The 26,562-nt window shown below is 39.5% G+C and overlaps 1 protein-coding gene across 2 annotated transcripts; it reads left to right on the forward strand.

The window, feature by feature from the left end:
• The first annotated feature begins 18,143 nt into the window (after positions 1-18,143).
• On the forward strand, positions 18,144-20,496 carry LOC147620597 (importin subunit alpha-9-like). Of its 2 annotated transcripts, none has more exons than XM_086824837.1 (4): positions 18,144-18,458; positions 19,772-19,997; positions 20,111-20,264; positions 20,341-20,496. In XM_086824837.1, the coding sequence occupies exons 1-4, from the start codon at positions 18,392-18,394 to the stop codon at positions 20,479-20,481; spliced, it is 588 nt and encodes a 195-aa protein (XP_086680963.1). In that variant the 5' UTR covers positions 18,144-18,391; the 3' UTR covers positions 20,482-20,496. The 2 variants fall into 2 exon arrangements, with proteins under 2 accessions (XP_086680963.1, XP_086680964.1); XM_086824838.1 differs by having other exon boundaries at positions 18,208-18,458; positions 19,775-19,997.
• The last annotated feature ends 6,066 nt before the right edge of the window (positions 20,497-26,562 follow it).

The raw sequence follows: 26,562 nt of genomic DNA on the forward strand, positions 1-26,562 counted from the left end.
GGGAATGGTGGGCAAGTAAAATTAACAGGCCATGCCCTGAAATGTTTAAAATGCTGAAGGTCAAGCAAAGGCAAGAGCATATACCATTACTTTAGTTGTGTCACTCCAAAGAAGGGAGAAAAATGGTGTATTTGTGTGGATTTTTGCCCCTTGAATACATACACAAAGAGGAATCATTACCATTTACACTTTTTAGGATGAAAATTTGGACCAAGTTGTAGGTCATGAATTATATTCACTATGTGATGCCTAGTTTGGATACTGCCAAGTCAAGATTCATGCTCAAGATAAGAAAAAGACATCTGTTATGGCTCACCCTAACCCTCCTTGAAACACATCCAAAAAGAGATTACCTAGTGAACCGCAACTATCGAGGATCTTTCCAATGGCCAAGCTTGTAACCCTTGAGGTCTCCAAGCTCTACAACTCTTTGAGAAGCAATTTCATCGCGCCTCTCGTGAATGTTGTCACACCGCCACGTCGTTGCACTACGAGTCCTCGTCCCTCCTCTCACCTCACTTCACTCACACACACTCACTAGCATGCATTAGGGAGAGAGATTAGCAAGAGCAAGACTCCATTGCACAATGGGAGAGTCCCTTGTATTATGAGAGATATTCACTTATATACATGGCCATAAGTGTTCACACTCACTTAAACTATGGCCGACCGGGCACTTTAAGCTCATAAGAGGCCTAATGCTATTACAATGATTACTCTCATAATATATCCATGAAGTTAGGACTTCATCATACATTGTATGTTCAAAAGTACCCCAAACATGGCATGTTCAAGTCTTGTGTAAAGGTAATCCTTTCAGGATGTGCCGTGAGTGTTGGTTGACCTAATAAATCCCATAGCTCGAGGGTCATGAGATTGTGTTCTTGTGTTGGATAAAGCTGTGCTTGAGTTGTGGTGATTTTATTTGTAATTTCCAATCCAACCAGAATTCTAGGGATCTTTTTAATAAGATATGTTGGAAGTTCCAGCTCCTCCAAGGTCTCTTCCTCCCGTTAATAGCAATTATACATTGATTGCAAGAGTGTTTAAGGTGACTATTTACATGGAGTCATCTATTGAATACAACGATTCACCTATCCAAGTTCCGCCAAGGATGACATCATACTCAAGGGAATCTAGGGTAACATGGAATGTAAATTTCATATCGCCATCGATTGTTTGAGTAGTGCATCTGAAGTAACCTGGAATGTAAATTGAATGTAAATTTCATATCGCCATCGATTGTTTGAGTAGTGGAACTTCAATATTTTGTCCATTGGCTCCTCTTGCAAGGCTATTGTCTGTAGGGATGAGTTTAGGTTGTCCCAATGACACCCAAGTGTCTATTGTCATGATGTTATGACTAGCTCGAGGGCCAATCAATGCGCGTTTGCACTTAACATCATTGCCTATAGGGAAATCCAACCATACCATGATAGAATTTTCCAAAGGAACCATGGGTGTTTCGGTTATTGTTTTTGCTTCAAATCCTTTTTTTGTTTCATATTCCCATTCACTTTCATCCTTTGTTTGGGTCTCAGCTTTTTCAAGAGTACCCAATGCATACACTAGCACACTTGGCCCTCTGACAATTCTTAATGAGGTCTATTTAGAAACTTGCAAAGCCTCACAGTCCTGTTTTATGGAGTTCTTTATGTCTTGGTATAACTCAGATTGAGTCCTTATTAAAGGTGCAAGTGTTGATGTGATGTTGGCTTTATCATGAGAGGAGCATTTCTCCGAATGAGGTTTTGAGAGACTGTTTTAATCTTGTAAGGGAATTATCAAATTCCTCACATGCTTTCTCAAGCGTATAGTTCGTACAATCTGTTCCAAATGACTCTTCTATAGATAGTATGTCTTCCTCTTGAAAGGGGAAGCGGTACTCTTCTAGGCTTTGTATTTTGGTTGTTTTTTTTTTAATTGGCATTATGAGGCTCAATCACAACTGGTGACCCTGTAAGACATTCAACCAAGCTAAGCATGCTTTCCTGAGCTTGCTTTTTGCATTCTACATATGTCATGTTATCATTATTATCTATTTGGGGTGGTTGGGTGGGTTCTAGTTTCTTGATTGGTCTATATGGTGCACTGAGTGAAGAGTAAGAACTTGTTTCATCCTCACTTAGTCATGTACTAGAACATGTTTCATTCTCTGACTTTCTTTGTCAGTTTTTCATTATGTTTACCCATGCAACGAGATCAAAATTTCTTTTGGGTTTTTGTATCCTGTGTCACACATATGGGTATTGAGGTTTGTGTGGTGGTCTTTAAGGTGGATGCTTCTACATCATGTATAGCTTTTGGATCTTTTGTGTTTATGTCCCCTTTTGGATTTATGTCCTCTACAGGCTCCTTTTCCCTGTCTTTTGATTCAACCTTGGTTTTGATAGTTTGTTGTCCCTTATCTTTCTTGAGTTTAGAAGGTTTAGTTTTCTCTTTTGGGTTCTGTTTTAAAGCATGTTCTTCTACCCATGTTGAGGTATTATCTTTTATATTCTTTTTAAATGGTTTCTCGTGCCTTGGCTTGTAAGCGTGTAAGCATATTCAAGGGTACCATGGCAAATTGCCCGTATTGTACACTTAAGATGTTAAGAGTTATATTTTGTGAGAGACAAGTTGCATTGAAGCAACTCATCTTGGGCAATCTTGGAACATGTGATCAATGCCACATCGTTCACACATGTGTCGCAAAGTGTTAATGACTATGGGCATGGAAGTATTCCAAATTGTGCAGTCTGCCACCTTATGAGGTCCACGACAATAGAAACACTGAAGTGTTCGATTAACTGCTTCCTGAGCAATTTCTACCCTTTGGATGGTTTGTGTCTAGTGCACGAGAGATGGAGGTTTTGAGTCAATTATGGATAAAGCGGGACACTTTTTAGTATCGTGGTCAAAGGTTTTACAATATATGCAATATAGAAGAACATGTACCTTGTATGCACAATGAGGATTGGGATTGTCGTAGTGATTGCACTCAACACAAGGCATTTCGTTCCTCACTTTTAGAGGCATTAAGGATGTTTGGTTTAAAGGTGTTGGCTGTAAGGTTTTAAGCAAGGCTACATAAAATTCTAGGAATGTCAATTTTGAGATCAATCTTTCTTTTTCCATTGCTTCACTTGGTTTAGATGAGGAACACCTCGTAGCATAATCATCTTCTAGTATGTTGTCATCTAAAGGTATTGCTTCTTTACAACATTGATCGAATGTTTTCAGATTGGTTACAATGATCAAGTTGTGTAAGGTGTTATTCTTCAAGCCCATCATGAAACATCTCTTCAATTGAACATCATTTAATTTTTCCCATCACTCACAACGTGAGTCCAAGAGTTTTATCCGAAGAATAAAATTTCTAATGGATTCATTTGATTGACGCTCAATTAAATAGAGTTCTGTTGTTGCACTCCACCAATCACCTTGTCTGGAAAAGCCATGTATAAAGACTAATTTCAAGGTTTTGAAGTTGGTCTTGATCGTAAGCATCAATGTGATGAACTATCGACTAGCTTTTCTCTCTAAGCATGTACCTTAGTGGGGCAGTTGGGATTTCCAAAGGCTTCACATCTCTGTTCAAACGTTTGAATGAATTGATTAAGGTCTGTTGTTCTATCGTATTTGTTCATAATTTTGGAAATTTGTACAATCGTATTTCTGTATGAGTCACTGAGGCCGTATGTGAGTGCTCTTGTTGTTGGAAGAGACTCATTGAGTCCTTGGGCCACCCCCTTCCTAGACTAGTCAGTATGTCCAAGGTGTGGACATCCAGGAAACGGTTGGTACTTATAGGATTTATGGGAATGTTAGGTAAGGGACCAAAGCCCAGTGGAATCGAAGTGATAGGGGGTGTAAAACCCGATGACATGCTTGTTATAAGCATGGCCAATGGTATTGGGAGGTGAATTTGCGATATAGATCTCAATGGCTCGAAGATGTCAGCCACCATTGGGTTTAGTCCTTGTGTGATCTCTGGCATTCTCTCTATCGTGGCCATATCGAAGCACCTAAATGCTCCTTAAAGAGCAAACACAGTTTTTTTTGTGGCTTTTTATATTCTCCCACAGCTTGTTACAGCCTGCTTGGCGTACTCTTCGTCTCGTTGGATCAAACGGATGTTCATTCGCTCCTAAATAGCTTAGGTGCTATATGCACGTAAACGATCTCTTAGAGATAATTTTTCGGAAAAAGCGTATGCTAGTAACTTCCTAGATAGAAGAGGAGGTCCTAAAATCTATTTTCCATCACACTGTCTCAATATGAAAAAGTTTTTCGATAATTTTTTCCCTGTTTCGTAGCACGTTTATTAAGGTATTCCAAAAAAGGAATTTTGAAAAAATCTGTATGAGAGAGTTGTAGTATTTTTAGAGTACTACAACTTTGTTTCCCTGAGTTATCCATGAATTTGTCGTTTAGACCTTCAAAAACTAGCCCAAATATGGCTTATCGTCGTTTTCGCGCTGTTTTTTTTTTGCGTTTTTTTGTGGTTTTTGGGCTATTTCTTGTCTCAATTTTTGGGTCAAATTTTGAGGTTGCTAGTTAGAGGCCAAAATGGTCGATTTTGACTTCGGACGACCACATCCAAAGTCGAAGAGATCAATGTCAGCTTTCCAATGAGCCCTAGAGCGCCTTCATCGGATATACGGTTTAGGAGATACGGGCCTCCAAACACGGGTTTTTTCCAGTCTTTTTTTTTTAGCTGACGGACCGACGGACTTTAAGGGTTTTATAAATTTTGATTTTAAATTTTTTTAAAGATTGTGTGAACTTTTTTTAAAAAAGTGTTTCGTGAACTTTTGAGGTTCCGTGATTTTTATTTATTTATTATTTTTAGGATTTCGTAAACTTTTGAGATTCCGTAAACTTTTTTTTTAAAGGGTTCCATGAACTTTTGAGGTTCCGTGAACCTTTTTTATTTATTTATAGGGTTCTATGATCTTTTGAGGTTCCGTGAACTCTTCTTCTTCTTTTTTTAAAGGGTTCCGTAAACTTTTTAGGTTCCGTGAACTTCTTCTTTTTTATTAGGTTTCCGTGAACTTTTGAGGTTCCATGAATCTTTTAGATTTCGTGAACCTTTAGGTTCCTTGAACACTTTTTTTTAAAAGGGTTCTGTGAACTTTTGAGGTTCCGTGAACCTTTGGGGCTCCATGAACTTTTAAAAAAAAAGGATTTTGTGAACTTTTTTTTTAAGGATTCCGTGAACTTTTAAGGTTCGGTGAACCCTTTTCTTTTTAGGGTTCCGTGAACTTTTGAGGTTCCATGAATATTTAAGGTTCCATGAAATACAAATTTTCTTTTTTGGGGAAAAATATTTTTTAAATTTAAAATGAAAGGGATATGGGCATTTTTCCAAAAAGGTAAGTGGGAATAAAAAAAGTCAACCTTTTAATGACACCCCTTACACCCTTCATAAATGACCCTCAAAATGGACAAATTGACAATTCATGAGCATCTACTTATTGAATGCTCATTAGCCTGAATGAGTTATGTAAAAAAAGTGATTAAGGATTAATCCAAGATTAATCTTTTTACTAGTCTTTCCATCTTTTATACTAATTAAAGACTCTAATTAACCACTAATCCCTAATTAATTCACACATTTGAGCACATCATTGGATAGAGCAAGGGAATGCTAATCTTTGTGCATCAACAAATGTGTAAATTAATCTAAATAGAAAATTAATTAGACTCTTAATTATGGTCTCCCTTTTAAGGTAAAATTAAGCAGAGTTAAATTTCTCCAATTGATGAAAAAATTGATGTGATTAGGTGTTTTAATGCATCTAGATGCTCTCAAAACACTCAAAAACACCAATTTCGACTATTTATATGATCAATTTAGACCCCAATTAACACATCTTCTATTTTTTTGGCCTCTTGAACAAGATTAATCACCCTCAATGATAAAAACCAGTCCATTAAGAGAAATTAGTTAAATTCAAGGGTTTTTTTAATGGTTTTAATTTTTTTGATAGATTAAGCTTCTCGTAATACTTGCTAACACTTTAATCCAAACAATTTCAACAACAAACTAAAATTAATGATCTTAGTTCTATGTTTAACACTAAAGAGAGCTAACATTCACTAAAATTTGCATTCTATTGCATTGTTTGATGCAATGGATGCAAACTAAGTCTAATACAAACTATGTGCAAGTCCTAAGAACATAAAAAAATGCAAAAACAACAACAAAAATAACAAATTAATCTAAAAATTAAGCAAAAAGCATTCTTTTCAAAAACAAAAAGAGAGCTATTCTACACCAAATCTCACACAAATCACATCAAATCCATATCTTTTTCATGGAAAACCATTAATCAATATAATGGGCAATGGTTTATGTATAGATAAGAGGCAAAACAATGGAAAAAGCTAAGGGATGGCTCCTCGGCAGCAGCGGCGCCAAAAATGTTATGTCTGACCTGAAACACATCCAAAAAGAGATTACCTGGTGAATAGCAACTGTCGTGAGAATCTTTTCAATGGCCAAGCTCGTAACCCTTGAGGTCTCTAAGCTCTACAACTCCTTGAGAAGCAATTCCACCGCGCCTTCCATGAGTGTTGTCACACCGTCGCGTCCTACCACCACGGGTCCTCGTCCCTCCTCTCATCTCACTTCACTCACACACACTCACTAGCATGCATTAGGAAGAGAGATTAGTAAGAGGATTAGCAAGAGTAAGACTCCATTGCACAATGGGAGAGTCCCTTGTATTATGAGAGATATTCACTTATATACATGGCCATAAGTGCTCACACTCACTTAAACTGTGGGCCGGCTAGGCACTTTAGGCTCATAAGAGGCCTAATGCTATTACAATGACTACTCTCATAATATATCCATGAAGTACATCACTTAGGACTTTATCCTTGCTTGCTACCACACGCACTTGAAGCGGGAATTGCCATAAATACTCCGTCACACCATACAGGCACCCGTCCACGTTGTAGCTTTGGACACTATTGCTTCATATCTTGAATGTATGACCCTTTGGTGACTCCTTGATGTGAGATAATGGCAGTAGCTCTTGTTAGCCCTAGAATTGGGTTAACAACATCATTTGTTACACCTTGGAACAATGCACCATCAACATTTCATAAATTTATGAGTCAGGTATTTGCACCCTACTTGGGCAAGTTTATTAGGGTTTTTTGGATAATTTTTGCATTTACTCTAGGTGTATGGATCATTTGGAAAAATTAAGGTTAGATTTGAAAAGTATTAATGATACAAAGGGATGTCTCAATCCTCATAATAAATGTTGCTTGGTGCACGGAAGAAGGCGATTCTCTTGGGACATGTTATCTCAAAAAAAGGAATCGAGATGGACCTAAAGAAGATGCAAACTATTTTGGCCCTCCCACATGGAGGTAAGAAGGATATTGGGAAAAACAAAGTATTATCAATGCTTTATAAATATGCTTTCTGAAATGGTATATCTTATAAATCTTTTAACAAAAAAGGAGGTGTATATGGGGTCCATAGCAAATTCACTCTCTCACATTGCTTAAAGAATGCATGAGTAAGTCCAATTGTGCAACCTCCAAGATGATGGGAGGATGATTTCTATGTAAATCTAAATGTGTTGACACATTCAGTGGTGGGTGCAACACTCCCACAAAAGGGAGAGCAAGGATGCATTAATACAACTAGTTTACTATGCATGCCGATAACTTAGTGATGCAGAGGAGAAGTATGGTGAGATAGAGAAAGAAGGTTTGTCACTTGTGTTTGTTGTGAAGAAATTGAGGTCATATTTGTTGCCTCACCCATTTTTCTTTCTCACCTCATAGCCTTCTTTACAATTTTTAGTTTGCAAATCTAATCTTGTAGAGAGGTTTTCAAAATGGATTTATGAACTTCAAGAGTTTTCTTTTACTTTTGTCATAGAAAAAACAACTAGAGCTACTCTAGCAAATCTTCTCATAAGAAATGAGGAAGAGAAAATAGAGATAAAGAAAGAAATGTGTGAAAATATGGAGACACCTCTAAGCAATGTGGAGTTGGGGGAATGTTTTTATTATTTGATGCATAAGGAAATGAGGCGATACTCAATCAAATAATGTGGCTGAGTATAATGCATTGATTTGTGGATTAGAGGATTGTTTGAAGGATGAATTGAAAGAGATAGAGGTTAGAGGGGATTCCCAAGTTATCATTAGACAGATGAAAGGGGAATACAAATCAAGGGGTCCCAACTTGAAAGGGGAATACAAGACAAGCAAGGAGTTTTCAAAGGACAATGAAGTTAAAAGAAGCTGCAAATTTTCCATGGATCAAAGGGATGAGAATTAGCAACTCTAACTTTGGCTTCTTTCAAAGTGGCTACTCTTACCTTGATGGAATGGCCAGAGCTCCAAGATGTTTAGTACTATTTGGATGAAGGATACTTTCCCCATGGATTGAATGCTCAACAAAAGAAAAGGCTTGCAAGGAAAGCTCGTACTTACATAATTCTAGGTGACGTTATATACATGTAAGGTAAGGATAAGGTTCTCAAGAGGATGGTAAGCCTAGAAGAATATAAAAGGATTATGGAATTAGGTCATGAATGTTTAGGTCTCTTTGCCTCAGCTAGCACAACTCACAAGATCCTCAACACAAGGTATTAATGGCCTCACCTCAACAAAGATGTCTATCAGTGGTGCCAAAGCTATGAAATGTGCCAAGAATATGGGCAAGCATACAGGCATAAGCAATTGGTTCTTGGACTCTTAAACTCCATCCCAGCATATGGTCCATTTGAAAGGTGGGGATTAGATTTTGTGGAAAGTATTACATATTGGTGGTGGTCATAGATTCTGTAAAACAAGGTGGGCAAAAGTAAAGGCCACGGTTAATAATAAGGTAGTGCAGCATCCTTTCTCAAGGAGTATATATGTACCAGATTTGGGTATCCATTAGAGATCCTTGTACATGGAGGGAGGTCTTTTAGGAATGACTTAGTTAAATATTTGGTACATAGATTAAAAATAAATCGTGCCATGTCAAATCCCCTATTATGCTCAATGCAATGGTTTGTCTTTTGGTACATAGATTCAAAATAAATCATGCCATGTCAAATCCCCTATTATCCTTATGGTTTGCTTTTTTAATATTTATCTAAGCTAGTGGATGCTATGAAGTGAAAGTGGGATATGCATTTGCCAAAGGTCCTATGGGCTTATAGAACAACTCACAAGCTTTCTCTTAGTTTCACACCTTTTTAGCTAGTTTATAGAGTGGAGGACATTCTGCCAATAGAATTGGAAATCACAAGCCTCTGCACATATTTTGCACGCTTGAGTAATGAAGAAGAAACTCATGCCCAATGCCTAGTACAACTTGAGAACTTAGATGAGAAGCAGCTTTAAGCACTTCAAAATTTAGAGGCGGCACAACAATGGTGCAAGACAAATATGACACTCTCACAAAGAAGAAGAAGCCAAAACTCAAGCAAGGAAGCTTAGTCATGAGGTTAGAGACCTTATATGAGAAGCAGCTTCTTCAAGCACTTCAAAATTTGGAGGCAGCACAACAACTGCGCAAGGCAAGGTATGACACTCTCACAAAGAAGAAGAAGAAGAAGCCATAACTCAAGCAAGAAAACTTGTTCATGAGGTTTGATGGCCATGTGGAGAAGCGACTAGATAAGAACTTCGATGTTGGAAGGCCCCCTTCAGGTAAAGGAAAAATTTAAAAATAATACCTATCTCCAATGGATGCAAGTGCTCGGAGACTTGAGACCAAAAGAAGGTGGGGTGGGTGTCGTTGTTGATGAGTAGATCATTATTTATGCACCAGGATGTTTCTAGATGTGCCAATGAGTACAAGTGAAATATCTTTTACCCTTGCAAGCCATGGATTAAACCCTCAAGACAGGCATAGAGATTTATTGGGGGGAAAACGATGTGACAATAGATTTTAGTATTATATATATATATTTAATATCTCTATTTTTCAACTTTTGTATATTTTTGGTAGCAGGCATGGGGATCTGCCTACTGGGGGGAAAATGATGTGACAATAAAATTCATTATCTTTATTTTTCAACTTTTGTATATATTTTGGTGCATGTCAAAAGTAGCCAAGAAAGACAATAGAGAAGAATCCTTCTAAAAACCCTATGTGGACTAAGGAGACTTTCAACATGTATACATAAAGGGCCTTTACGTGGTTAAAGTGGGGTTAGATCTTATCCCCCAAGTCAAGGTTTCTTTGATTTAAAAATTCTAAGAGTCACATGTCAAAAGTAGCCAAGAAAGACAATTGATAGTGGCATCTAGCCTTACATATGAAGATTTCTATTTTTGTAATGTGTAATAAAGTGAGAGAGATTGAGTCTCCATCCCCTTTTCTACATTTCAAATCAATGTGAAAAGCCTCCACAATAGAGTATTCTTGGGTCATTGCCACTCTCTCATGACCTCTTATTTAAGAACTCTCTTTACATGTAGTAAAGTCTCATTTAGCATAAGCTCTTCATGCCTTAGCAAGTCTTGGAACTCTTCAGGATTGCAACGAAGGGGAATGCATTAATTAGGCAATCAGCTAAGGCCATGTGAACACAACCATGGACCTATATAAGTGAATTAGGGGATATGGACATTTAACCTTTTTACAATCATTAATACAATCTTGAGCCCAAGCTCTTGGTTATGGTGGTACTCCCATTGAGTGCATATGTGCGGTACTCCACTTGAGTACATCTCTTACCTTGACCCTAATATCTTTCTTGCATTGGTATCAAAGCCTAGCCTTTGATTCATCTTCTTATTCCTTTCATTCAATTTTGTGCATTCAATTTTGTGCAAAAAATTGTGTAATTCTGGAGTTTCTGAATCTTCTTGATTTTCTTGATCTTCCCCAATATTTTATTGAGAAAATTGGTGCAAGCATGGAAAGTACTTCAAGTTTGATGTTGATAAGAATCATGGAAATGGTGATCTTGAGGGATGGACATGGCATTAGGACAAGATTTGGTCTTGATTTGGAGCAAATAGGACCAATCTTGATCTTATTTTGATTTTGACAGCCGAACATGGTGTGCCCAAATTTGTGGTATGCAATAGATAAAGCTTCATGGTGTGGACCTGCACTCAAGGGACACTAACCAAAGGGACAAAGATGAATTCAAGGGAGTGAAAGACAAAGTTAACTTCACCAAGTTTGATGGTGAGAGCATGTCCAATGAGCATTTTGAAGAATGGGCCAACAAATCGGACATGTACTTCGAGATTAGTCCAAGAAGTGAGAAGGCCAAAGTTTAATTCGTCACTTTATATTTGGAAGGTTATGCCCATGCTTAGTGGTGAGAATTGCAAAGTGATGGTTATGTGGTCACTCCTTGGGAGGCCTTCAAGGAAGAGATGAGATAGACCTTCACTTCTCTAGGTTTTGGTAAAAAAAAGGCATTATGGGAATGGAAGATCATCCCTTGTTGGCCTTCACTTTTGGCTCTCATTTTTAGCATTTGATTAAGCTCTTTATCTCTTATTTAATCTTCATTAGCATTCTATTAGTTATTTATTATAGCTCTTCACATGGATTAGGGGATTTTACATGGATTAGTGCTTTATTTAAAAGTAGAACTTTAGCTTTGTTATTCTTGATTAGAGGAGGATTAATACAAAGGTTAGGGGAGACATTATGTAGGTTATCTACATAAATTACCAATGTGATGTAAAGTTGGGGGATTTCACTTTGGCTGTTTCTTGAAATCCAAAACACACTTGCATGAAACCTCATAGCCTCCTCACCTCTCTTTCTCTCCCTGAGTTAAGATAAAGATAAAAACATTAAATGTGAGGTCGTAGTTCATTGAAGGAAAGATAAAAGGCTTGAGATAAGCAAGTATTTTGGCCAATCTCATCGTTCCAAATAAGAGGGCGATCTTTTGTTGTATGAATAAAAATATATGGGGAGCATTGGTATGGTTCATCTGTGAGAATTGGGTGATTGGGAAGGAATATTTAAGGGTAAAAACAAGGTAGTAAAGACCCACAGATGGATAGGATGAATGGAGTTTATAATTTTATAAGGAGATTAAGAGAAAATAATCATCATTAAAGGAAATAATGGCAAAAAAAGCAAAAAACATAGAGCATGATAATTTTTATGAGCATTTTATTATAGGGGGTATAAACTAGCCAAATTAGAGAAAAATATAGAGAAATAATTCTTTATACATGTGGCTTCACTAGAACTACATAGGTGCGTAGAGCTTGAAGAGAGCTTTGCGCATAGATAAAATGGACAGCTGAGTGAAAAGTTATCAGCATTTTACTACAGTGGTATAAAACTATCTAGCTAGCATTTTTGGAAGATTTTATGGCCATTAATGAAACTTGGGATTGAAATTTTAATAATATGAATGGAAAGAGAATTAAAAGAGCTTCTTAGCTACATAAACACTTTAAGAAAATAATACTTGAGCAAAGAGTAATTAACATTTGAAAGTAGCAGTGAATTGCCACCAAAATTGCACTCTTCTAAATTACACTCTTCTAAATTTGGATAAGACTTTAATTTTAATAATTCCTCTCCCTTCATCTTGTTGATGATTCAAACTAGAGGGTAAAGGTTAACATTGCTTATTGGACAACTGACCATGGTTCCCAAAGTCTTTACACATGCTCACTATCACTTTAAAACCATTGGTACCTCCAAAGGACGGTGTGGCAATAAGACAAGGACTACTTTGAGGCCCACCAACATAATAACTTCTTATCCCCCTTACTTTTAGTCCTTGTAAGAAAGATATTAGGGTTAGGGTAAGAGATGCACTCAAGTGGAGTACCACACATATGCTCAATGGGAGTGCCACCATAGCCAAGAGCTTGGGCTCAAGATTTGTATTAATGATTGTAAAAAGGTTAAATGTTCATCTCCCCTAATTCACTCATATAGGTCCATGGTGTGTTTGCATGGCCTTAGGGTCCATGGTGTGTTTGCATGGCCTTAGGGTCCATTATTTATTTACATGTCTAGGCGCCATGGCTAATTGCCCAATTAACATGCTCCCCTTCATTTATAAACCATCCCCGAATGGTTTCATCCTCAAAACCCTTGATTAGAATCACATAACCACCATAAGAGTTGGGTGAAACATTATGGAGAACACAACATCTTCTCAGTTCCGAATGTGAATGTAGCATGGAGAGGGTAAGGCCTTCCAAAAGAGTATGCAACTCTTGCATTGTTGTAATGCTACATAAGACACCCCCAAATCAGCTCCTTGTCTTTGCTTCATGAAGGTAAATGCCTAATGTTGTTTGACTAATGTTTGACCAAACTATAAGTACATTAATTATGCAACTCTTGCATTGTTGTAATGCTACATAAGACACCCCCAAATCAGCTCCTTGTCTTTTCTTCATGAAGGTAAATGCCTAATGTTGTTTGACTAATGTTTGACCAAACTATAAGTACATTAATTAGTTGAATTTAGAAGGGGTTCAATCCTCATCAATACTTAGGAATTAAAAAACTCCAAATTTTAAAATTTGGTTCCATTTTGTTTTCCTATGCATACATGCGAGCAATTCAAATTGTATATGTATAACAAATTGTGCATATTTATGATGATTACAACCTTATCATGTAGACTTGTAAATTTTGAGTGTACAATTGTATGCATATAATTGTAGGCATGCACATATAATTGTATGTTTTTGGTCATACAATTTTAGGTTTATAATTATTGGCTTGATTTTTTAGGGTTTTTTATTTTTGTTGACTCTTATTCATCGTACTATATGATATCAAGGTACTCGCACATGTCTATTATTACTGCTGCCTTGGTCCAAAGCGTTTCTCCTATAGATTTGCGAAGTTTTCATCAGAGATGTCATATTCTATAGTAGCTCTGTCAATGGACTCCTAAATGGCAATGTTGGTTGAAAGGCTATCTTATTCTTTTATACATCATCATCATCTTTTATATTAGCTATACCGTTCTACACATTAAGCTTCAAAAAGATACCCAATTCTAATAGCCTTTTCTTCAATATGTGTTAGCCATAGCATTCTACACATCAAGCTTCAATAAGATGCCAAATTCTAATAGCCTTTTCTTCATATTGTTAGCTATAGCATTCTACACATCAAGCTTCAATATAAGATACCCAATTCTAATAGTTTTTCTTCAATACATGTTAGCTATAGCATTCTACACATCAAGCTTCAATAAGATATGTTTTCTTTAGTACGCTCCTATAATGTGATACCATGCATCTCATGTGCATCTTGTTTTAATATGCCCCTATGACGTGGTACCTTGCATCTCATGTGCAAGCTCACCAAAGTTCTCACTTCCCATTGCCTCTCTAAGAAGTCAATATCATTGCATCCTTGCCACTCACAACGACCAATCTTAAGCAAGGATCCCTAGCTTGTTCCACGTCTCCAACCAACGTATCAAAAGCTAGTAACACGAGTTCCAACGCCCAAAGTAGTTAGCATGTACACAAAGGGTATGTACTAGCAATTTTGAAGACATCAACACCCTCGTAAATTGAAAGTATTAACAATATGTCATCAAAACTGATCATCTTCAACAACCAATGTAGCACCAGCATGCATTAAATGGTTGTGTACTTTTTTCTTCAGATCCCTGTCACCCATTGTTTACTAACTTTTCTTTAACTCTGCATTTTCACCATTTAATTGGGATAATCACATGGACTCATCCTTTGATCTTTTGCTTCATCACGCCTTACCTTCATCCTAGTCACACTCAATTCCACACAAATTGCTCAACCAATCAAATGTTCACACCAATCTAATCGCACACAAACACAACTATCTCATACATAAGCACACTTGCACACACTTGTGGTGCACCCACACACTAGCACATGCTCCTATCAGAGCTTATTTCTCAATACTCTCCCATAAGTAACAATAGGACTCTCTCATGGTCCCTTCCATAAACTCACATAAATCATGCATCGAATCAAACATTCACACCAATCTAATCTCCCATAACTCTCTCATGCACATAAACTTAATCAGACTTGCACACTTATGGTGCATGCTAGCGCACACTCCTATTGGAGCTTATTACTCAACACTCTCCTATAAGCAATAATAGGACTCATTAAGTAAGAAGCACAATGCATAACCTAATCACATTGTCTAAAGCTCCCACTCTCTCTCACACACAAGTTAAACCAAACGTCTTCTATTATGCATAAGAGTCTCCAATACAAAAGTGAGAGTTGGCTTTTATACTTTGTTCATGTGTTCACATTGTGGTCACCCAAAACATAAAAAGCTGAGCTCTAGTGGACTAATAATGGCCCTATAGTTGATTGGCCTCACAACTCTGAAGCACCAAAGCAAGCATTACGCAAAGCATGTTGTGTAATGTGTTAACCAATATTTGGTTAACATACCCCCTTCTTGATGTCGATCACATCCTAGAGATTGAGTTAAAAATATTGACTTAGGGAGATTGAGCACTTTGAGGTGGAGAATGCAACCATTTAAAGACATTGCTTGATTGATCTATTTGTTCCTCCTCTGATAATTTTGCTAATATGATAGAAAGTTAATGGAGTACAATTTTAGTCTACACAAGGGGCAAGCCTTAAGATTGATCATTCTTGATATTAAGGTATTTTTTGTACTTTTTAAAAAATACAATTTTCTTATCTTTTAATTGCCTTTTGTAGATTTTTATCCTCTTTTTGATGAATTTTGAGTATTGTAGAGTATAAAAAAATCCATATTTATCTTGTTAGTTTTGTCTCAAAAGAGGTTCAAAAACTATGGATGTTTCTCATTATTTTCACTTTCAAACTTTGAACAAAGTAGCCATAGTTATGTTGTTACTTTTGCCAAGAGAGGTTCATAATCTTGGGATTATTATGTTTTTGAAGTTATTCTTTGAATTCATGATTATGAAGAAGTTCAAAGTTTTCTTAACAAAGAATGGTTTAACATAGATAAGATTTTTATTGGGTAAAATGATGAATGGATTTGTTTGCAGGTAAGTTTTTTTTTAAAGGGGGCTAAAATAATAAATGAATTTGTTTGTGATCTTATTATATAACTCCTATTATTCCATTCCTCAAAGTATGATATCAATTCATGGATGTGAAATATCTACTTTTTTGTGTCTATTTCTCAAGTTGGTTATTTACTTTGTGAATTAAATTATGTTACATATCTTGGTCACATCAAACTTCTTAGTTGCATCCTTTGTTTGGACTCTCACTTGTAGACCAATAATGAAATTTGATAAGGCCCTGTGTGAAGTAATAATAAGCAAGAATTCTTCAACCTAGTGTAAGGATGTGTATCAAGAGTTACACATCCACCATTGCTTGATTATTTATGTAGGTTATATATCATATTCGGTGCTTCTTTTTATAATTGTTTATAGTTTATATAATAGATTTAATGTGCATGATTACTTTTTATTTACAAGCTTCTGCATATAGAGAGCACAACCCATGCTCCCAACCATTCAACATTTATGTAGGTTATATATCCTATTCGATGCTTCTTTTTCTAATTGTTTTAGTAGTTTATATAGTAGATTTAATGTGCATGATTCCTTTTTGTTTACAAGCTTCTGCCCATAAGAGAGCACACACGAGCCCATGCTCCCAACCATTCAACATTTGCTCTACCCATGGGTGGATATAAAACTACACCAAGCATAATTGAACATTTCATTAGATGATAGTTACCCATGACATCCTCTCTTTTATCATGAGATATAAAGCTACACCAAGCATGCACCATTCCTTGTCTATTTATGTAGGTTATATATCCTATTAGGTGCTTCTTTTTCTAATTGTTTTAGTAGTTTATATAATAGATTTAATGTGCATGATTCCTTTTTGTTTACAAGCTTCTGCACGTAGAGAGCACACATGAACCCATGGATGGATATAAAGCTACACCAAGCATAATTGAACATTTCATTAGCTGAGAATTACCCATGACATCCTCTCTTTTATCATGAGATTGCCATCAAAATGTCCTTGGGTGTGTTGAAAGTGTGTGGGCTTAAGCGCTCACATCCTTGTGTGGTTTCAAACTGCTTACATATCCTATGGGTAATAGAATGATAAACTTTATAAGAAATCTTGTTCTCAAGATTCGTTTCACATCTTTTTACTTCCTTGCATTCTTGGTTAAACCATGAATTACACTGGAAAGAGACATCCGAATGGTTGTAAAGCATTCACTAGCACTAAATTAGATGGCATCTTGTAGCATCTCCCACTTTCCCTCTAATGATCATGTTATTCTCAAACCTACAACAATGTGCATTTATTCAGAAAAGATTTTGATCGATATGGTGGCAAGGTGTTATTTATGGTGTGGAATGCCACACTTAATTACTTACAAATCTTCACTAGCTTTGTGATTATGCTTAAGGTTATGAGAGTTGATAATCTTTCAAGTTAGTTATTTTCTTCCTCTTCCACGCCTTGGTCCAACAACACATTCCAAAAGAGAAAGAAAGATATTAGTTTTGATTCTTAGAACAAAAAGTTCCTTTTTAAGCCTAAGCAAATAATGATACCTATTGCTTCTATTAGAAATTGAGGGCCACTTCTCGGGAGGTCATCCATCATCCCAGTAGTGTTCATGCTACTGTGCACTTAACCTCCACCACTCTAATCTCTTCCAAGCCACGAAAATTTGTGGAGGGGGGATGATAATGACCCTAGTCTTCTATTATTTATGTATGCTCTCATTATCCTTGGCACTATGCATGTGGTATGTAGAGGAGGCGAGGCCATGACCTTCCAACAACTTTGACTTGCAGTTTGCAAAAGGCAAGCAGTTATAAGATAGTTAGTGAACACGAGTATCAACATGGCCCATCTTCACCATTCATTGTCAAGGATGGATGGACAATGTTTTGTGTCGAAATTTCGCTCATCCCACTATGACATTTAAATATCTTTTGTTTTTGTTTTGTTTTTCGAGCCGGGGTCAGAGACGAGCATGCTCGTCTCTGAGACTCGAGCAGAGAAACGCTTTTGTCATTAGCTTCGTCGTCTCGATCGTAAGGACGGTTTCGTTACTTCCTTAAGGCATGACCTCGGAAGACCCAAAAGTTGGGCACGATAGCGAACCAAGAACTCCCTAAGGAGTCGAGGTACATTTAAATATCTATACCTTGTGATAAACACACTATTGCTGAAGTGCTCACCTTTCACCCACACCCACCCACCCACGCACCCCCCCCCACCCCCCCCCCCCCCCCCACACACACACACACAAATACAAATTCTCGAAGTAGTAGTGTCATGACTCTTAAGACACTTAAGAAGACTCGGGGGCCTAGTGTTTACAGTGTACAGCCCCTTAGAATTTTGAGTTGGCCTCCTTTATGGGCCAGCTTCTTTGAGGGGACAGGTGGGGAGAGAGTTCGAGCAGGCGATGTCGAGCCCTGGCAATAATCAGGCTGCTTCTCCAGCAGCAAGACGCGACCAATTCAAAGCAACAGGTATTTCCCTTCCTTTTCTTCCCAATGCAAAGCAAGCAGAAAGGACACCAAAAGAGCGGGAACCAGTTTTGGAAGACAGTCTGAAAAACCTTCTGATTCTTGCCTTAGTGCCCACAAGAGCTTGCCTTACACAGTGGCGTTCGTTGCAGTTTCATATCTGGGGGGCCTTTTTTTTGGAAGGATCTCCCCCTCCAAACCGATTCTTTTTGAAGGAACCTTGTTGGTAGTGGACCGAATCTGGTAAGATCACCATGCTAGCAGGCCTGTAGCCCGCTGATGCAAATGGTTACACCTTCCTTGGATATCTGGCATGACAGGACAGGTTTTAGGAGATGGGGTGGGCGTTTCTAAACATGATACACACATATATACGTATCTACCTATGTACACATACATACATACACATGTACGTACGTACATTTACCCCCCCCCCCTATCTTTATAGTGATGAGCACTCAGGAACCCATTCCTAGCCATAAGTGTGAGATTATCCTTTTATGGAGTGAGATATTTATTTTGTCAAAGAGTATGCACATGGATATATGAGATGGCATGTTTCCTTGAATTCGAATATATACTTCTAAGTCAGGAGGCATGCATGTATGAGTATATCTACTTTCATGTTTGTGGATACTGGATATGCACATGTGGGTATGCTAGACAATATGTTTTCTTAAATTGGAACACATACTTATTTGTTTATATATGGGTATGCTAGACATTACGTTTTCTTGAATTGGAATACATACATTCACATGGTTCTCCTAAATGAAGCTATGCCTGGTTATATTGGGTGCACTTTCACATTAGACTTGGTAATCGTGGGTTTGGGAACATGTCTTGTGATGCCTAGAGGAACCTCAAATAGATAGTGTTGCTCAAACGTGGCTTCTCTTTATAACCAGGGCCTTGCAAACACAAGGTACTAGGTAGCAAATGCGTGGTCCAATCTGAGGTGGAAAAATTGCCAAAAGCTGATCCCAACTCCCCCCAACACTACTACTTAAGCATCATACCATTAGGATGCTTCACTTTCCAAGAGAGTGAGAAATGCTTTGGAGGCCACATCATTGCCATTATTTAGAGGAAATTTCCAGTCCTCAGTCTCCGTTGGGCTCTGGAACCCCTCGATATATAGAGTAATCAGGCTCAGTGAGTAAGCCTTCCACGTGAGACCTCAGCAGCACATGTTATCCACCACCTTTTTGTCCTCCCTGTTAACAGTGTCTTTTAAGTTTTGTCCTATATTGTAGTTCCTGTGTTTGTTTCTGAGCAAAGGTAGGGTGTTATTTACAAAGCTCAACTGGTTCCAGTAGGAAATGTGGCAAGCCAAAGGAGGCGGCAGCAGGCAATCACTGTTGGCAAAGAGAGGAGAGATGCTGTTGTTCAGGCAAAACGCATGCGGAGGACTGATGATAGCGGTGAAGGAATGATGGATGATGAGGAAGTTTCTATGTGTAAGGAGGAGGGTTCAGATAAAGCTCTGGATGAGGATACTGTTCAGGCAGTTGAAGACCTCAAGTCTGCTTTTTCTGTAAAGTATTTTATCTGAACTGATAATATTCTCAGCTTATTGGAGCCCCCCTTTTATTGTATCTTGGAGTCTGTGCATAAACTGTTGTGTACAAGCTTGATACTCTCTTTCTCAACAGTGTCAAGAGTTCATCACAAAAGAAGATGGAGGTGTTGAGAAGGTTGAGGCGCTTGCTCTCATGCAGCTCAAGGCCACCTGTGGATGCAGCTGTAGAGGCAGGAGTTGTGCCTGTTCTGGTGAAGTGCCTTGAGTTTGGTTCTAGCGATGAGCAGGTAATGCAAGGCTGAGGGTTTTCTGTTTGTATGTCAGTGTTGTTGCTAATCTGTGTCTGTGTGTTGGCTTAAAAAGCTGGTTGAAGCTGCTTGGTGTTTGACCAATATTGCATCAGGCGATTCGGAGAACACCTTGGCTATCTTGCCTGCACTGCCGTTCCTCATCGCACATCTTGGAGGCAAGTCACCTTTTTTTTTTTGGTTTTTTATATTCTGAAATGAATCTGAGGTGATTTTACTGATGCTCAATGCCTGTAGAAGTGAGTAGATTGCTCATAATCAGACATTTCAGCAGGGAGGATTCCCAGGAGGAGATCAGGACCCAGCCAGGCTCAGGTCTAGCACTAGCCAGACACTGGGATAGTTGGCTTTCGTGGTATGGGACACAAATGCTTGGGCGAGTTGCGTAAATCAATCAGTGATGGTTCAGTCTAGCCTTAGGCTTGGGGTGCTTTTGGTGGAGCTATGGTTGGGTGGTGAGCTAGCCAATTAACCCTGTAGATTAGATTGAGCTTTCTGGTCAGGACGTAACTTGGCCTAACTTCTCCGAACCCTGCTCATCTACCCTATAATTCTTTCTCCAACCTTTCACTTTCCCTCATCCCATAATCTTTCTACCACCACTTCTCTCCAAGTACGCACTCAAGTTTAGAGTGCAGTGGAGATATATTGATTCCGTGGACAGTCATTACGTGGAGTCTCTCAAACAGTAATGAATTTGAGCATGTAAAGCCAGAGAAATGGGCTAATGAAGCTTTTGTGCACACCCTTTATGTTGAAGGCCTCTTGGCTCTACTCTATGAACACAAGTGCTCGAGTTCGAATCTTTGCTGCTGCCCGTTTATCTTGTGTTGCTTTTGTTGGTATACTAAGTGTGGTAGGATCCACACTTGGGTGGATGTCGTGTGGTTAGACTCTAGCCTTTGCCAATTGCGATGCTGGGAGATGATCGGAAAAGCATGGTTTAGGATCCCACGAGGGAGGATAGTACTCAGTTCAAGCGCAACGAGCGCTCCTTGTTTTTGCACCAAACAATGATCGTCTAGTTGTCAAGCGGTGGCAGGAGGCTCGTGATACGTATTACGTAGAATTCAAGGAAGAATCCACACCTCTTTTGCTGGGTCCACGAGTGGCTGAACAGTCTTGACTCCCAAGGCCGTGAATCGCGACAAATTTTCAGGTACTTCTCGTATCCTTTTGTACAAACCCCTTGTAAACGAAACTTAATTTTCAATAATCACAAGTTCTCTTCGTGATTGCGGCCAGCGATAGAATCTTTTTTGCATGCTCTTACCCTCTCTCTGCTGTGAATGGAAGGGTCTTCTTTCTAAGGGATGTGGAGAGAATACCGAGATTCACCATGAACCCATAGTGTTATTTGGATAGCCATTGGGTGGCAGGTGATCTTGTTGGGATTGACGTAGCCGAAGATTCCGCATTAGGCAGTCTTTTGGTAATAGACATAACCGAGGATGTCCAGGTTTTCGCATGGCTTGTAGATGGCTAGTTAAGCCTAACTACGTGGAAGCCGGGGTTCTAGATGGAACTAACACAAGACAGTTGTTACATGGCTAGCTTTTTTTGGGGTAAGCGCCCTCAAGCAGCTCCACATGGATGAGATTGTCCCACAATTGAAAATGCGTGGTTGGGCATTGGGTATGTATATGTTAGTGCGCACAAGAAGCCATCATCCCCTTGTGGGCGTAGGGGATTCGAGGTGGGGGGAGCCCGTGATGATGGGTCGTCGCTGATCTGCTGAGAGCTTTGAGTTGTTGTGCACCTTGTTTGTTTGACCCAACATTGGTATCAGAGCTAGGGCGGGTCTTCTGCGTGGACTTAGGTGGGTGCTGTTGTCGTCGCCCTTGCTTCTTGGGTTGCGGCTGCGAACGCTGGTGCCGGGTGGACGTCGTGGCTGACGGGTATAAAAAAGGCTGGCTACCGGTGGTGGCGGCCATGGATGGCGGGCGAGAAGGAGAAACTAGTTGCCAGTGGGTCGCTCTGTCGTGTGCAGGTGTGTGTGGTCATGGAACTTGTCGTCGAGGGAGGGTGTTGGACTAAGCGCCGTCAAGCAGCTCCACGTGGATGAGATTGTTGTTGGCTCTCTTGGATGCTAGAGGATAGCTATGAAGCACACACACACTGACAGGAAGCAACATGATTGGGAGAAGTACTTGCACGTTTATTGAGTTATGAGAAAATGAAGTACAAGTACAAGATATAAAGTGTAGTGTCCTTTCACACTAGATGTCCAATGGAAAAAACCCAATGGGAAAAAGTGCCCCTGATAAGCCCATGTTCACACATAGCACTACGAATCTGTAAGATTTGTAAGATGCCTTCAATTCCCCTTTTAATGATGTTGTGAACCTGTACAAGGTAGCATATCACTCCCTAGAGAAGAGTAAACCTAAAGCTTTGCGGAAAGCTTCAAACTTCTCTCGAGGCAACGCCTTGGTAAACAAATTCGCAACATTGTCCTCTGTAGGGTAGGAGGTTAAAGGGATCTCCCCTGCATGAAGCCTCTTCTTGACATAGTGATAATGTATCTCTATGTGCTTGGTACGAGCATGGAAAATTGGATTCCATGCCACGGCCATAGCACTTTGTGTCACCATTTGGCCACCCAATTGGTCCACCCGTACTTTCTTATTATGTATGTACATTGGACTGGTGTCCATGGCAGTTTTTTATGCTGGGGATTGATTGGTGTTCCATTGGGTCTGGTACCTCATGTACTTGCCTAGAGCACGTCTATTTTGGTATAGTCTCATGAACGGGGATTGTCCATACCTATGCTGCAGCCTGCATTGCATAGCATCTTTATGTGCTTGCTTGCAATTGAAATTGCATGCTGTTTTTCATGCTTGCTTGACCAATGTGTAGTTTTGGGTAAGGGGACGCCCGTCCGCGAACCGTGCGTGTGAAACTGTCTGTTGACATGGTTATGTGGCATGTGACAGGTGGTAAGTATTGGTCATAAACTTGGCTTTTGGAGTTAGCACTAATTTATAAGTGAGTGTGTACACACTTCATTAAGTTTTGGGCGACCAAAACTCACTTATAAATTATGACCAGCCCGGTGTTCACACACTAATGTCCCGAGGTGGACATAACCCAATGTCCACCGCCCAGACCTTATCCCCTTTGTACAAAGGGAGTAACCAGCCATGTGTCCACTCTAGCTTGCTCCACAAAGCACCTGCTTGCCACCTACACTGGACAACGCACCACCTCACTCCTCTTCCTCTCTCTAGAGATTGGCGCCTCCTTCATGAGGGCTGTTGGGCTGCATTTTTTGCACATTCTCCTTCCCAACTCCATTTCCAAGCTTACTAAGGTGATTTTTTAAGCTTCCAAGAGTGTTTTCGGATGCTAATCACTCTCTTACACACTCCCAATGACTAAAATTTAGCAAAACAGCTCTCTGTATTGCTGTAATTTTTGGTCTTTTTGCTGAAAATCCTAATTTCAACCCTCCTTTCTCAAGTTGAACCATAGGGGAAGCTTTCCCAAGGTTCCCTTCATCCTCTTGAAGACTTTTGTCGTGAAGAATTGCGACAAATCGAAGATCTCTTCATTCCAAGGACTTCCATTGCGAAGACTTCTGCTGTCATCGACTCTACTGCAATTGGTAAGCTTTAATGCTTAAATATGGAAGCAAGTAGCAGGAGGGAGGAACCGGATTACAAGATCACATACCCTGTGTAGTGTTCTCTTGTCCTACGTGCTCTCTTGCAGATTGTTGCTACCTTGTATTGGTGGAACAATAGAGAGCAGATGATAGGGAACATGGGCACTTGAGAGGGTAGTGTGGGTTGCAAGTCTACATCGACAACCACTTGTATGCAATACTGTATTCATATGCATTGGTATGGAAATTTGGTCAAAAATGCCCATGATACTTTGTACTTGATTCTCCCAAGATCAATATACTTTATTTAAGGGAGGGGTCGGCCGTTCCGGCTCATTGTGCATCTCTTGTCAATTCAGCAATTTACTTCTTGTATTTGAGCAAGTGTCCATCAAATCTTAGTGTATTGATTAGCATTGTGTTCAACCAAGTTACATTGGTATCAGAGCATACGGTTCTCTTTCACTTCTATCGTGAGAGACGATCACCGTGAACACTAGCTATCTCTACACTAAGAACATTATGGACAGCCATACAATGAATGTTGGAGATGTTAACATAAGAGGCAGGGACAATCATTTGCATGCTTCCAATGCTTTACAGGATGAGCAAACTCATGTGGTGTACAATAGGGAACATGAATATGTGGGACAGCTGTCCCGTGGTGCAGGAAGAAAAGTCCATAGTCTTGAGGGCTGAACTTACTCGTATGCAGGCTCTTCTCCATGCACAACAAGAAGAATTGAATCTCTACCGCCGCGAGGATCCATTGGTACATGACTGTTTGAAGGCCAAGAAAGCTGAATCTTATATGGATCATGCAATGGCAATGATTGCTCAAGAGTACATGCAACCGAGAGATGCAGCATGTGCATACTTGGCTCGTACCAAGGATGCCTATGTAGAAAAGGCAACCATTCCACATGTCTTGGAATCCCCACAGGTGCCCGAACAAGAACTTATGTCTAAGAGGATGAATCTCCATGCTATGGGAGAGGAACAATCAGTGACTTCGCGCCATGCAGGAATACCTTATGTAGTCCGTGAAGGATACAATGTTTATGGCAGTGGTCAAAATGTATGTCAAATGCCATTGCTGGCTGAAAATGTGCATGCACAACACATGCAACATGGGTTGCAATTTTCTGTTGGTGCAGGTATTCCGTGTATCTCTCATGCCACTCATGCCTTCGAGTGTGCTCGTGAGGGAGAAGCTATGGCTGAAAATGTATCAATGCATGTTGAGGGGCCAGCCATGCCTCATGCTTACAGGGCACATGTATCTATGCCTTATGCGTCACCTTTTGGTCCAAAAATGATGCCAGTTTACAGGGGCTGTCCCAATGGATAAACATGGGGGAAAACGTGTTGAGACGCAGGCACATGCATCAAAGTCTCGTGACTTCAAAGCCGGAGAAAAATCTGTGAAGTTTGACACATATCATGGACAATATGATGCATCAAAGGCACTTACTTTTATTGCCCAGTTTGATATTGCTTTCAGTGATGAGGATTTCACTCAAAAATCCATGATCCGGCATGTAAGCATGTTCATGAAAGGCATTGCTGTCCATTGGTGGCTCATGGAGAAGCTCTCACCGAATCTTGTTAGATCGTGGGAAGAGTTTAAGGAGAGGTTCTATGCTCAATTCTTGCCTCCCAATGCATTGAATGAGATAGCAATGAAGTGGGATTGGGTGAAGCAAAATGAGGGGGAATCGGTAAATGCATATGTACAAAAGTTTTGGAAAGTGCTTTTGGAGGTGTCTCCATTTATGCATGTCACCGAGGTGGAAAGGAAGAGAAGGTATTAATCGGGATTGCAACCTGTGTACAAAGCGGGACTACAAATGTATCCTGGTCATACCTTACACCAACTAATCACAGCCGCCACCGCCACCGCCACCGAGCAATTGGAACTCAAATTGAGTCGATCCAATAAGGCCAAACTCTCATTTCAAGGCAAAGAGAGGGTTGTCCAAAACCTGCAAAATGATGGACAGCCACCTAAAATGGATCAAAACCAAGATAAAAATGGTCCAAAGACTGAAAATAACACTACCAAGAAGTGTCCCTTCAAACTGAGAGACTATGGTCTCACTCCGGAGCAGAAAAAGTAATATATGAGTGAGGGGAAATGCTTTACTTGTGGTAGCACCGAGCATATTGCAAAGGCATGCCCAAACAAGAAGAAGTGTGGTAATGCAAATGCATCAAAGCCTTATGTGCATATGGTTTCGGATGTATAGGGCAACACTTCACATGATAGCAAAGACAGGGTTGAATGTAAAGCTTGGGGACAGCTCAAGGATCAGTCCGCTTTGTTCATGTTTGATAATTGTGCATTTGAAAATTTCATATCCACATAGATGGCAACTGCTTTGGGTATTGAAGTGGAGGATATGGGTCCTCAAGTTGAAGCAGGGGCTTCCTTTGTTGGTAGAGAAGTGCAGGTCATGCCTAATTTTGGCAAGTTGCGCATACACATTCAAGGCTATGTGGATCATGAGGATTTTCTTGTGGCGCCTTTGAATGGCTGTGATGTATTGCTTGGAAAGCCTTGGCATACACGTATTGATCCATGCAAGGCTTACAAGACCAATAGGATCACCTTCATGCATAAAGGCCGAGAGCATGTAATTGATGTTGGTAAAGAGGGTGATACCA

Source organism: Cibotium barometz, chromosome 31 (genome assembly GCF_041138505.1).
Source record: "Cibotium barometz isolate CiBa-2024 chromosome 31, ASM4113850v1, whole genome shotgun sequence".
NCBI lineage: Eukaryota > Viridiplantae > Streptophyta > Polypodiopsida > Cyatheales > Cibotiaceae > Cibotium > Cibotium barometz.

Excerpts from the sequence above, each read along its gene's own strand:
- LOC147620597 (XM_086824837.1), top strand. The coding sequence starts at position 18,392 with ATGTCGAGCCCTGGCAATAATCAGGCTGCTTCTCCAGCAGCAAGACGC. Across the intron at positions 19,998-20,110 it reads AAGTCTGCTTTTTCTGTAAA|TGTCAAGAGTTCATCACAAA; the intron begins GTATTTTATCTG and ends CTTTCTCAACAG. Across the intron at positions 20,265-20,340 it reads TTGGTTCTAGCGATGAGCAG|CTGGTTGAAGCTGCTTGGTG; the intron begins GTAATGCAAGGC and ends TGGCTTAAAAAG.